Source organism: Equus quagga, chromosome 11 (genome assembly GCF_021613505.1).
Source record: "Equus quagga isolate Etosha38 chromosome 11, UCLA_HA_Equagga_1.0, whole genome shotgun sequence".
In the NCBI taxonomy this organism is placed as follows: Eukaryota; Metazoa; Chordata; class Mammalia; order Perissodactyla; family Equidae; genus Equus; species Equus quagga.
Genome location: NC_060277.1, coordinates 41,456,992 through 41,471,473, shown reverse-complemented (window position 1 = coordinate 41,471,473; position 14,482 = coordinate 41,456,992). Strand labels below are relative to the sequence as shown.

General features: G+C 43.5%; 1 protein-coding gene across 1 annotated transcript; it reads left to right on the top strand.

Moving 5' to 3' along the window:
* The first annotated feature begins 2,568 nt into the window (after positions 1 to 2,568).
* On the top strand, positions 2,569 to 4,206 carry GJA10 (gap junction protein alpha 10). The gene is given in 3 exon segments (XM_046674644.1): positions 2,569 to 4,011; positions 4,014 to 4,148; positions 4,150 to 4,206. Coding segments are annotated over 3 exon segments (1,635 nt in total).
* Positions 4,207 to 14,482: the final 10,276 nt, after the last annotated feature.

Genomic DNA, 14,482 nt, shown 5'->3' with positions numbered 1-14,482 from the left:
TACATAATGCGAAAAATATTTTAATTTGGAATGTAAAAATATCTAATAAATTAGTGGGATGTAAAAAAAAAAAAAAGGAATCTTTTTCCCTTTTCCTCTTTCTTTTTTGCCTCTCCCTTACTCCTCCAAACTCCTTCTCTACCCTCATGATCTCCTACAGATCTCTAGCAACCTATATATATATATATATATATATTTTTTATTAACGTTATGATAGATTACAACCTTGTGAGATTTCAGTTGTACATTATTGTTAGTCATGTTGTGGGTACACCTCTTCCCCCTTTGTGCCCTCCCCCCACCCCCCCTTTTCCCTGGTAACCACCGATCAGATCTCCTTGTCAATAAATTAACTTCCACCTATGAGTGGAGTCATATAGAGTTCGTCTTTCTCTGACTGGCTTATTTCGCTTAACATAATACCCTCGAGGTCCATCCACGTTTCTAGCAACCTATATTAAACTTCCTGGTGTATGTGTCCTTCTGTACTTTTTTCTCCATGCTCATATAGTCACATACATAAACATCTCATATGCATATGCATACATATATATGTATATTTATAGGATTTTTATTCTACTCAGTGATATACAATCTCACCTTAAATCTATGGATCAATTAATTTGGGGAGAATTGACGTCTTTACAAACATTGAGTTTTCCAATCCTGAGTATGGTATCCCACCATTAAATTAATTTATTTAAATAGTGCTGTGTGTACGTGTATTTGGCATTGTCAACTATTCTCTCCTTGAAGTTCTGCCCTGCTTTGGTTTCAGTGACACCTCCCTCCCTCATTTTCATTTGTAGCTTTTTTTCCACTGCTGTTTCTCAGGGTTCTGTCATTGGCTCACTTTTTCTTCTTGATCTCCTCTACTAGTCAATGATTATTCACAACTGTATAAAAGTTTATCTCTAGTTTGTACCTTTTGTTGTTGTAGTTGTTGTTCTCCAGACCCAAATGCCTTCTGGACATCTCCACTTTTGCTATTCAATTTTTCTAGGTAAAATCTATAATTTTTTTCCAATTGTAATTTCTGGCATTGATATGCTTAAAAAACCTTCCCGTACTTGAAAATTATAAAAGATGTTCTTTTATATTTTATTTTTAATACTTTTATGGTTTACTTTTTTACATTTATTACTTTATTCCATCTAGAATTTATTTTTGTGTTTGGAGATAAGTAGAGAAAATATAATGATTCCATGTTTTTTCTCTTGTATTTTTGAGTTGATATTCATTTATTGTTTTTCACTATTTGCCCATTTTATATGTTAATGGAAGTCCTAAGTGACTAAGTAGTATGAGCGCTGGACCAATTATATCTTGTTCATTGTTGAGTTCCCTGGCATCTAGCACAATGCCTAAATGATAGTAAGATTTTAGTAAATTTTGTTGAATGAGTGAAATATGGAAGGAGAAAATTGTTTCATTATCTGTTTTAACTTAATAACACTTTCCTATTTTCCCTCCATATCTTTCATATCTGGAAGTCTTCCACATCTTAGAAGCCTGTAACCTACCAAATATTGAACCTCATTGAACCTTGAGAAATGTTCATTTTTTCAGGGTAAGCCAAATAACCTATTAGTGTCCACTATGCTTCAAGTCTCTCCCATATCCCAAGCTTGCAAGAGAATCAGTTTATGTTCACTTTTCTTCTGAGTTAGCAAAGCTTCCATGAAACATGCTGTTCCAGATGTGGCTTTGTGGATGTAATCATATCTCTTATTGCTGGTACCATTTCTGTGTCTGCTTAATCTTTACTGCTACCCTGTACCAGTCCCTGGGGGTTTATTGGCTGATGTCTGTTTTTGTTATTTGTACTTTCAGTGTTGCAGTGGGATAATATATAATGAGGATCTACTTTGTTTTTCTATTGGTGATTATTCTACTGTTAGGGTCAAGGAACCGAGTTTTAAAATGAAAAGGCAATTCAATCTACTATTATTTATTGATACCTTCTGTGTGCAAAGACCAAAATGCTATGGAAAGTGTCTCTATCTGCAAAGAGTGTACCTTTCCAGAAAGGAGGACATAAGACACAACTTTTACAAAATTCACTTTAGGCACAGTGCCAAATGAGTGGTGTAACAACAGTGTTGTGGGAATTCAGGAATAGGAAAAATCACTTTGACTTGAGATGGTTAGGGAAAACTTCCTGGAGGAGTTGAGACTTATTTAAGACCATGTAGGATATATAGTAAGTGGGGAATCTCAGATGGGTAGAAAAATGACCAAAGTTGTGGAATGGAAAGCAATGTACAAATATGGGGGCCAGTGAGTAGACTAGAATGACAGGTGACCTTGTGTGGGAGAGAAGAGGATAGGAAGGAAATTGGGTCGGATTGTGGAGGGTCTTTGGTGTTTTTTCAAAAACTGATATTCCTTGGAATCATTCCATTTCATCAAGCACGGGCTATAAATATTAGGTCTGGAAAATCCTTCATAGTTTTACTGACATAAAAAAAGAATCTTCTGTATTTATAGCCAGTGTCTTTGTATGTTACTCCATGGGTGCTATTAACCTCAGTGTTTTCTGTATATTTCAGACATTAGTCTCTTACCATGGGGGATTGGAACTTATTGGGTGGAATCCTAGAAGAAGTTCACTCCCACTCAACCATAGTGGGAAAAATCTGGCTGACTATCCTCTTCATTTTCCGAATGCTGGTACTTGGTGTGGCTGCTGAAGATGTTTGGGATGACGAACAGTCAGCATTTGCCTGCAACACCCAACAGCCAGGTTGCAACAATATCTGTTATGATGATGCTTTCCCTATCTCTTTGATCAGGTTCTGGGTTTTACAGATCATCTTTGTGTCTTCTCCCTCTCTGGTGTATATGGGCCATGCACTTTATAGACTCAGGGCCTTTGAAAAAGAGAGGCAGAGGAAAAAGTCACATCTTAGAGCTCTGATGGAGAATCCAGAGCTTGAATTTGATGAGCAGCAAAGAATAGATAGGGAACTGAGGAGGTTAGAGGAGCAGAAGAGGATCCATAAAGTCCCTCTGAAAGGATGTCTGCTGCGTACTTATGTCTTACACATTTTGACTAGATCTGTGCTGGAAGTAGGGTTCATAATAGGCCAATATATTCTCTATGGTTTTCAAATGCATCCGCTTTACAAATGCACTCAACCTCCATGCCCCAATGCAGTAGATTGCTTTGTATCTAGGCCTACAGAGAAGACCATTTTCATGCTCTTTATGCACAGCATTGCAGCCATCTCTTTGTTTCTCAATGTACTGGAAATATTTCATCTTGGAATCAGGAAAATCATGAGGGCACTTTATGAGAGGTCCAGCAATGAGTGCATTGAGGAGGAAAGAGGCCCTCCAGTGCGTTTGAAAAAATATTCAGTAGCCCAGCAGAGTATGATTTGCTCTTCCTTGCCTGAAAAAATCTCTCTTCTTCAAGCCAACAATCAACAACAAGTCATCCAAGTCAATGTGCCAAAGTCTAAAACCATGTGGCAAATCCAACAGCCCAGGCAACTTGAAGTAGACCCTTGTAGTAAAAAAGACTGGCCTGAGAAGGATCAGCACAGCGGACAGCTCCATGTCCACAGCCCGTGTCCCTGGGATGACGATGCTAGAATTCAGCACCTGGGACAGCAACCAGACCATTCTTCCTTTGCCCTGCAGAAGACAACGTCCCAGTCCTGCTTAGGTTCAACGACGGCTCCTAGACACTGTCCATCCTATGCAATAGGAACCTGGGAGCAGTCCCAGGACCTGAAACTCTCTGGAGAGCCTCTCACAGATTTTCACAGTCACTGCAGAGACAGCGATGGCAGCGTGAGAGAGAGTGGGGTCTGGACAGACAGATCTCACTCAGGCAGTCGCAAGGCCAGCTTTCTGTCCAGATTACTGTCTGAAAAGGGACAGCTGCCCAATGACTCAGGAAGCTCCAGTTCTCGGAATAGCTCTTCCTTGGACTTTCCGCACCGGGAAAACAGCCCCTCACTTCTGCCTTCAGCTGCTGGGCACAGAACATCAATGGTAAGTAAAGACAAACAGCCTGACTGAACACGGAACTCGCACAAGAGGTGTTCCACTCGGGCTACTTCCTAGCACTCCCTTTCATCCTTCCTTATGTATATATGTGTGTGTTGAGAGAGAGAGAAAGACGAGGAGAGGGAGGTTAATTTAGAGAGAGTTAAACTCATTCATTCAATATATTCAGTTAAATTCAATTCATAAAATAAATTTATTAAAAAGGTACTTCATTTCAATCAGTCTTTTAAGTCCTGGGTGTATAAGTGGATAAAATACCATCTCTTCCAACAAGGGTCTGCGAGTCTAGATGGAAAAGTTAGACAAGTAAACATGTAAATGTGATCAAGTGTGAGATGCCACGTTAGAGAGGGTGGGTGGACAAAGCAAGGAGTGGTCATTTCTTTATGGATGGGTCAGGAGAAGCTTCATAGTTGAAGTCACTTTTGAACTGAGTCTTGACAGATGTGATGAGTTTCTCCAGACCTGAGAGGAGTAGGCTACATGGAAGAAGGCCGTCCCAGTAGAGGGAGCAGCAAAGACAAAGGCTGAGAGGTGTGGCACAGCAGGGCTGTCTGGGGAGCCATGTGTGTCTGGAGCACAGGGTAACAGGACTGTGGGGAGAGGGGAGGCTGGAGACACCGGCATCCAGGCCTGGGATGGAGGCAATGGAGAACCACAGAGGATATGCAGCAGAAGAGTAGCTGGGTCAGAGTTGCACTTTAGAAAGCTCTTTCTGTCACGGTGTGGAAAATGGATCAGAGGAGAGATCATTTGTAACCTTGAGTTATCCTTGTCTCACTACAGAAGGAGAGAGTGTGCTCCATTGTTTTAATAGCTCTGGCATTTAAAAGTGATATACAAATATTTGGTGATATATTTCACAAAGACTAAAATCGATATCGTATTGATTTTAATTCTGTTATCTGAAAAGCCTCTGTGGAATAAACATTTCTTGGCCATTATAAGATATAATGGATATTTACTGTGAATTCTTCTCAATTCTGGGGGGAAAAAGTGACACTTGCTTTATCCACTACTCCTAACAGTTTTTTTTCCATTAAGAACAAAACTCGTCCAAGTTTGGTGGGGGAACCTCCTGGGTAAGCTCATTTGGTTGAGCTCACACATTTGCTTTTTCCTGTTTCATTCTTTATGTTAATAATGATTGAAGCTCTCTACCCTGGTTTCATAACTCCTATGAACCGGTTTGGAGATATTTTGTTACTGCACTAAAGCCATACTCTGAGTAGCAGTCAGCCTACCTGGATTTTTCCTAAAATGCTTCTTTCAAACTGTTGTTAGTGACCAGACATCTACCCAGAAAACTATGTGTAGGGTCAATGTATGGGTGCTTGGAAACCTATGCCAAACTGCAGCAAGGTCCTGAATCCTGAATCAGAGTCATCTAGGAGCTTTAAAAAGTCTTCATGCCCAGGACCCATCCAACTCCAATTAAAGTGGAATCTCTGGGGGTGGGATGCAGGATCAATATTTTTTAAACTCTCATGGTAACTGCAATGTGCAACCAGGGTTGAGAACCGCTATTTTAGAATAACCTTGCCAGGGCTACTGCTGCTTCTCTGCATTTGTGAAGTCAGCAAGACAATTTTCATCATTTTCCCTTTTTTGGAACTCCTCTTGAGAGGAGCCTTTGTATTGGCAGAAAATTGAAGGAGAGACAGCAGAGTTTAGTTGAAGCAGATTTTCTTAATCCTTCAGATCATCTTTTAGTGCAGGCCAGCCATGCTTAGGAGCCTGGAGAAAAGATTATGAAGGTGACAGGCTCTCTTTCTATTTTCGTCTTTCTCTTTCTTACCTGTTTTTTATGTTTCTAGGAATTATAAATAATGCCTTTGGCCACAGAGCTTTGCTACTTATGGCTACTTTTTCCCAAGCTTCTTACAGAGTTGGCAGGTCACTTCATTCCCCAATGGTGGGAAGACTTGGGGATTGAGGCCACAGCTGTCAACTCCAGAGCACTGTGGCTGACACATCATGCTTCTTGCAAGTGAGGGATCTTTCCTTAGAAATTAGTGCAGCAAACAGAGGATTATGATGATACATTTTCAATAGATGGACTGTAAATGGTTTCTTACACTGTGTTTGGTCCTAGATGGCAGAAGTTTTAGGGCTCAATCAGATGCATTCTGATTCAGCAGTTGACATTTCAGAGTGAAACGACTTTCGGGAGGACCATAGTTGCTTTACCACTTATGATGTGTCCCCTAAAAGAGAACTGTCCTGTGAAAGAAATTTATTCTATTTTAGAAGGTCAGAAAAGCCACCTAGAGGAACCATGGTTTTATACTTCAAGACATTTCCCTTGCCATCACCCAAACCCCACAAATTCTTTGAGTCCAAACTTGTTGACTACTAAATAAGTTTCTGTCAAGGTTGGTTCTTTGAGGACAGACTTAAGTGGCCATGGGGAGCAGACTTTTATTCTGGCCAAGTGAGCATGGGGAGGAAGGTTGGTTGAGTTTAAGGAACCCATGCTCCCCTCTGTCATGGAGTGCTCTCCTCATTGCTGAATGCCTTCACCTGTCAGAGATCCTGTGGAGCAGTAAATCCCATTCCCAATTCCACATTAAATCGCCAGAGAAGCTTTGAAAAATGCCCAGTAAGAATCTCTGCAGATGGAGGGGCCAGCCCTGTGGCAGTGTGGTTAAGTTCACGCGCTCTGCTGCGGTGGCCAGGGTTTTGCTGGTTTGGATGCTGGGTGCGGACATGGCACCGCTCGTCAGGCCATGTTGAGGTGGTGTCCCACATGCCACAACTAGAAGGACCCACAGCTAAAAAAATGCAACTATATACTGGAGGGATTTGGGGAGAAAAAGCAAAAAAAAAAAAAATCTCTGTGGATGGAGCCTGGGCATCAATACTTTTTAAAGTTCCCAGGTGATTCCACTGTGCAGTCAGAGTTCAGAACCACTGCTGCAGAGGAGGGAGATTTTGGCATTAGGAAGAAAGTTGCCCTGTGAACTCTTCCAATCTTTTGAGACATTAACATGATGAAGAAGAGCGCTCTCCTTCTGAGCTCCAAAGACCTGAGGACCTTTGCGCTTACTGGTCCCTCTGCCTGGGATGCTCCACCTACCCCAGAACCTTGGCATGACTGGTGGGGCCAGCTGTGCCAAGGCATTGGAAAGCACTCCTGTGGCCATGATCATGGAGAAGAGAGGTAGGGATGAGGTTGGAGTGGGCCGGAGCTGATATGTAGGGCTTTTCTAGGGCACAGAAAGGTGTTCAGGTTGGGTGGCACAGGGATGAGGTGGTCTGATGCAAATGTTTTAAAAAAAAGAGCACTGTTTCTGGAGAATCTATTGTAGGGGTGCTATGGTCTGAATGTTTATTTTCCCCTGAAATTCATTTGTTGAAACCTAATCCCCAGTCTGATGCTATTTGGAGGTGGGGCCTTTCGGACGTGATTAGGTCATGAGGGTTCAGCCTCCATGAATGGGATTAGTGCCCTTATAAAAGGGATGCCAGGGGCTGACCCCATGGCCTAGTGGTTGAGTTCAGTATGCTCCAGTTTGGCTACCTGGATTTGGTTCCCCGGCATGAACCTACACCACTCATCAGTGGCCATGCTGTGGCGGCATCCCACATAAAAAATAGAGGAAGATTGGTGCAAATGTTAGCTCAGGGAAAATCTTCCTCAGCAGAAAAAGAAAAAAAAGGGGTGGGGCCCAGAGAGTTCCTTATCCCATGCACCATGTGAGGACACAGCAAGAAGACAACTGTCTATGAACCAGGAAGAAGGGTCTCACCAGACAGTGAAGCCAGCAACTTTCCCTTGGACTTCCAGCCTCCAGAACCGTGAGAAAGAAATTTCTGTTCATTATAGTCCACCCAGTCTACAGCATGTTGTTATAGAAACCTGAACGGACTAAGACAAGGAGTAAGAGTGCATCAGGGAGACCAGCCAGAAGGCTTGCACAGTGGTCCAGGCGAGAGAGGAGAAGCACAGACCAGGGGTACCACTGTTAATGGTTTGGAAGAACAGTCTTTTTCTTATTTATTGTTTTTCAAATTAAAGTAATACATGCTCACTGAAAGAAATTCAAGCAATATAAAAGAACATAGAGTAAGGCACCGGCCCAGTGGCACAGCGGTTAAGTTCGCATGTTCCGCTTTGGCTCCCGGGGTTAGCCAGTTCAGATCCTGGGTACGGACATGGCACTGCTTGGCAAGCCATGCTGTGGTAGGTGTCCCACATATAAAGTAGAGGAAGATGGGCATGGATGTTAGCTCAGGGCCAGTCTTCCTCAGCAAAAAGAGGAGAGTGGCAGTCTTTAGCTCAGGGCTAATCTTCCTAAAAAAAAAAAAATAGAGTAAAATGTGAACTTGACCATGTGAGGGTTCATCTCTTATTCTCACCTGGACTCAATTCCCACTTCCCTCTCCAAAGGCCACTGCTGTGAACAGCATGGGGTGTGTTCTCCTACCTTCTTCAACACATTCGTAATCTGTCTTTGAAGACAAATATATGTCCACATGTTTGTTATTTGTTTTTTTCTAATATGAATGTGGTCAGGCTGTAGAGCTGTCTCTGCAATTTGCTTTGCTCCTTCACGACACGTCTCAGACATCTTCCATGTCAGCACCTGTGGAGCCGCCTCAGTTTTATCCTAGCTCATGCTTTTGATAGTATGGATGAACCAGAAGGCACTTGATGGCCAGTTAGCCACTCCAACCTTTTCCTACTGCAAGCAATATCACAGTGAATGTTTCATAAATATGTTTTTGGTAGGTACCTAGAAGTGGAATTATTGCTTTTAACAGGTATGCACATTTTACATGTTGAGAGATGCTGCCAGTTTTTGCTCAGGAAGGACTATACCAGTTTGTCCTCTCACCAGCACTTTGGCGCTCTTTTCCCACGCCTGTGCCAACAGCAGACATTATCTTTTTTCCCCCAGTCTGATGAACTGAGTATGTTTCTGTTTGTTTTAATTTACGTTTCCATGATTACTGCTAAGGTAGTTCATGGATGTTTATTGGCCATCTGTATTTCTATCATGGAATTATCCTTATCTATTTTTCTGTTGGGACATGTGTTTTTCTTCTGATTTCTAGGCACTCTTACATGGTATTATATTAACTCATTATATATATATGTATATAAAGATTTTCTCCCAGCCTGCTTGTCTCTTATCACTGTTTATGTCATCTTTAAAATTTTAATATTATATTAAATCTAAAATCTCTATGACTTCTAGTTTCTTTATCTCATTTGGGAAGGACTTTTTCGACTCAACATTATTAACAAGGGTTATTAGATGGGTGATTGGAGGGTGAATGGTTATAATTTATTGAAAATTTTGGCAGAAAAGCTCTATATAATATATCATATTACATACTATATCCTTTACCAAAGAATCTAGAAAAGGGAAGACACCTACTTTATTGAGGGCCTGATTGTGGTCTAGACACTGCTACATGGGCTTCCTCACTGTAAATAATTCCCACTTTATGGATAAGGAAGTAGATGACTTGTCCAAAGTCAGGCAGTTAGGATGCGGTGAAGCAGTCCTTGGAACGTAGCAGGGGGTAGATTAATATTTACTGGACAAGTAGATGAGCTAAGATTTTACCCGAAGCCTGTCCGACTCAACCCAAGCTGCCTCCTCTCGACCCCATTACTGCTTCTTGCTCTCCCTGCACAAGGCAGCCTAAGTTTAGCATATTTTTCGGATCAAGGATAGGTTATTGCAAAATGGAACATTCCACATTTGGATCAGTTTTGCCCTTTCACATTATATAAAGTCAAAATTCTGGCTAATTGTGGAGGGGACAAAAATGGAGCTTTGGAAAATGTTGGCCTTTTTAGTCTTAGACCTGGATTTTGGACAAAACAACAACTGGAGTTGGAGAAAGAGATGGCAGGTGGGATTCAGACCTTTCACAGTGACGCTGTCAGGGGACAGAACCTCTCACGTGGGTGTTCACCTCTGGGGCAGCTTAGAGAGAACTGTCTACCACAGTGGGTTTTGTTGGGATCCCTGGTGTTTGTGACATATATAGAGTCCCAGGTGGGTGGGCAGGACTGACTTTTACAAGCCCTTTGAGTCTATTTTGTTTTGTCTGTTTGTTTTGTTTCTTATCTCTTTTAGAACATGCTTCTAGAACTTTCATCTATTATGAAAAAATAATGCATGCCTGGGGCCAGAAAAATGGACCCAGGAAGAGCTGGCATCTGCAGGAGAAAAGCTGTGCCTTTGTCACCTCAAACTGTAGGAAGAACTGCAGGAACCACTTCCCTCCAGAGTCACCTGTGGGGAAATGGTGTATACAGGGCACTCCCAGCTGGGCTCACCTCCAAGGAGACCCTCCCTGACCCCGCTTGGCCACACTGCCTGAGGCAGGGCTGGAGCTCAGGCAGGGAGGAGCTCTACACCATCAGAGAAAATCTAGGGGCAAGAGCTGCTGCCTCCCCGAGGGGAGGAGGCTTGGGCTATGGCTACTCCCCCAACCCAGCAGCCCAGCGGGACACGTTGCCGAGAAAGCCCTCCAGCTCTGCAGTGGCAGCTGCAGCAGCAGTTTGGGCCCTTGAACTTGTTCCAGAGCAAGCTGGGAGCTTGCCCTCAGCCTGGGCTCAAACATGCTTCCTGTCTGTAAAGGAGAGGTTGACGAGGAACTTTTCCTTCTCTTCCTGTCATCATTTCCTGGGGATGAACCAGCTGGATTTTTGTGCATAAATGCCATGACATAAAATATTGATCACAGCCCTGGCAAACACTCATGTTGCATGACTTTATCCTTCTGCTGGGATCCTGCATTGTCAGTGGTGATGCCATGACTGTGGGCCAACAGGTGCCTGGCAGGATCTCATTCTGGACTTCCAGGGGAGCAACTGAAGCCAACGTCTCTTCCTCACCCTCCCCGTGGTCCTGAGCTATCCAGGAAAGATGCATAAAAAAGCGCTTAACACTTCTAATGAGCACTGAGACACGGACAGCTGTGTGACGAGCACTAACCATCCAATCAGTGAAGCTCGTTAGCTTGTTGTTACTGTCATAAAGAGCCATAAAGGTGGGCTCAGTTCCCATGGAAGGAGCCACTTAGCTCCTCCATCCTCCATCCCATGGCCAGACTCCCCTAGCCCTGACCACTTACCTTCTAATAAAAGCTTCAAGTTATTAGGAGAATCAATTTGGCCCAAAGTCACAATTTGGCCCTGCATCATCCATGTCCTGTGAGCTAAAATCCAGACCCCTTAGCCTGGCACACATAGCCTTCAGGCGCTGGCCCCTGCCTTATCCTCATTCCCTGCATCATGCCCCCTACCACAGCTGCTTGCAGCTTTCTTGCTCCTCCTTGTCATTGCCCATCCAGCGGTGGGCTGCTGAGCAACCTCCATCCCCTGTGTGCCTGCCTTTTGGGGACTCATTATTTCTGATGAAGACAGTTCCAGCATCTCCTTCTCAGCCAACTGTTTCCACCCATCAAGACTTTCTTTGTATCAGCCTTATAGTAAATATAGTGATGGGTACCTTTTTTTTTTTGGTAGATGATAGATAATTTTTATTTTTTGCAGAAGAGGCACATAGAAGATGCATCTTATTTCTAGGAAGCACCTTCTAACCGTCAGAGGTGAGCTCCCCATTACACCTTCTGTAATGATATATAAAAACCAGCCTCTTTCTGAGGCTGGGTGTGATTGTTAATTTTATGTGTCAAGTGGATCACTAGGTGCCCAGATATTTGGCTAAACAGTACTTCTGGGTGTGTTTGTGAGGGTGTTTCCAGATGAGGTTAGCATTTGAACTGGGGAACTGAGTAAAGCAGATTGCCCTCCCCAGTGTGGGTGACCATCATCCAACCCGTTGTGGGTCTGAAGAGAATAAATAAGTGAAAGAAGGGTGAATTTCCTTTCTCTGTTTGAGCTGGGGCATCAGTCTTCTTCTGCTCCTGGACCGGGACTTATATCATGGGCTCTATAGTTCTCAGAACTATGCCCCTAGCTTTCCTGGGTCTCAAGCTTGCAAAAGGTACATGGTGGGACTTCTCAGCCTCCATAATTGCATGAGCCAATTCCTTATAATAAATCTCTCATCAATCAATCTGTCTATCATCTATTATCTATCTATATCGATCATCTATCTGTCATCATCATCTACCTACTATCATCTATCTATCTATCATCTATGTATCTACCTATCATCATCATCATCTATCTTCTGTCTGTCATCATCTATCTCCTATCGGTTCCGTTTTTCCAGAGAACCCTGACTAATACACTGGATAATCGCCTGGGATGTTGCAGAAGGGAGCCCAGTGTTGGACGGGGCTGGTCTGTGTTTCTAGCCCAAACGGCTCCTGAGTCTTCTGTCCTCACATTTTGCAGAGGTGGAAATGAGGTGCGGAGACATGAAGAAGTGTGATCTGTTCCACAGTGGGTTGGTAGAAGAGCCAGTGAAGACCAAGTGGTGAAAATGACACTGGGACCAAGCCCAAACAGGTGCCATTTTAAAGGGCAGACCATATTCCAGGTGCTTAAGACACATTATCTATACCTTGTACAACTGTGTAAAGTTATTGTTTGCCCCTACTTTATAGGTCAGAGAAGGCTCAAAGAGATTAAGTAACTTGCCCCACAGCTACAGGTCACAGAGCTGATGTGCCTGCTGCGCAGCTGGAATTCAAACCCAGATCTAGCTGCTCCAAGGCCCATGCTCCTCCCAGGAAGCCCTGCTCTCTCTCTTGTCCACAACAATCAGCAGCCTCCAGGCAAGGATTTATTTGTACATCTGTCTGCCCGACTAACCTGTGATAGCTTTAAGGATAAGGCCTGTGCATTTTAAATCCAGGATGCCCAGCATGTAGCACAGTGTTGGTTGAATGAATGTATGTTATGTATAGATGCCAAGGATGATACATTACCCATTGCTTCCAATTCTCCAGTTTTTATTCCTTATTCACTGGTGTTCTGTCATGTCTTGTTAACAGGTTTGTTATGAGAGACTCACTCAGAAAGCTGTGTGGCCGTGTTTTTTTCCCATTTTTTTGTAATTTAAATTTCCTTCACCCTCAAAAGCCTTTACAGGGTAAACAACTGTACTGCCCCATAGAGGATAAAGGATTGAAAGGACCCAGTATAAATGTAACGTCTCCAGTAACTGCTGGCGTCTCTCTGAAGGTTTCTACCCATTGCTTTAGGACGAGGGTCACTGTCTCAGGCATGCCCTTGTATCAAAGGGAAAGAGCAAAAGCCAGCCATGGAGAACCAGTCATGCCTCTGTCTGGTTGACTCAGAAGGCCAGTATGTTGGGATGTGTAGGAGCCAGGGGTGGGTGTGGGGACAGAAGGCATCATGTTCTTCAGTCAAATGAAAGGAAAGACACTTGCATAATGGGATGTGGGATGGACAGCTGTCTACATCTCTCTGGGCTTTGATTCTTTGACTACAGGAAGTATCATGTTCATTTATACCAGGAAGGCAAAGGTGCTCAATGGGGAGAATTGGAAACCCGTTCCACTCTGGGCCCCACCACAAGCTGGTGTTAAACATCAAGTACTTTCTTGCTAATGCATCCTCATTGAGGGGGCAGGGAGGTGGGGGAGGGTTGAAGAAGAGTGAAAAATTCAAGAACTATTTCAAAGAACAGCTCAGTTATTTCCAAATACCGACAACAGAACTGCTGGCAGGGCCTGGTATGGGGGTAGCTAATCTAAGAATCCTCATTGTGCCCTGGAAGGAGCTACGAATCCCTCTGAAGGTGCGCATTCAAAGCAGGAAAGACAACGGCTGCTGCCGTGTGGGGCTGGCAGTGTCTGAATGCTTCTCTTCCGTGGGACACAACAGCTTCATTCTGTAGCCAACCACGACTGCCGTTCCAGCGACAAGCACAAATGTCAGGGTTGAAGGTCAAGTGCCCATCAGTTCTAAATGACCAGGTTTCCTACAGAACATTTTGGGACTGTGACTCATCCCTTTTTCCTGGAATGGACTGAATAACTTCATTTCTGTATTTTACCTCTCACACCTAAAACGTTATGATAATGACATTTTCAGAACGGTGCCCATTTGCCAACCCCGTGATATGCTCCCTGGCAGCCCTCCTTGATTCAGCAGGCCGCCCGTGGAGACCTGCCTAGAGGAGAATTCAGCAACTTTTAATTTTAGTTTTCCCAACTGGCAGATAGGGTGCGGCCACGCACTTCTTGAAGCTCAGATTTCGGCAGTGCTGCACCCTCCCCAGGTAACGTGAATTCACTATTTACAGCCTCACTGACAGCTCAGCCAGCCGGCTCCTGAGACCAGTGTCACTCGTGGTCATCTGGACTGCCCACCATTCAGCATCTCGTTTTCCCTTTACATCAAAATCCAAGACTCAAATTACCAAATACATCTTTCTGGTTTAACTGCATTTAACTGTATCCTAAACTTCTTGCCCTGCAATTCATTGTATCTTGGTGTTGGTTTAATGTCCTTCCCGCATTTACTTTCATTTAGATTTTTGTTTTAAATTAAGCC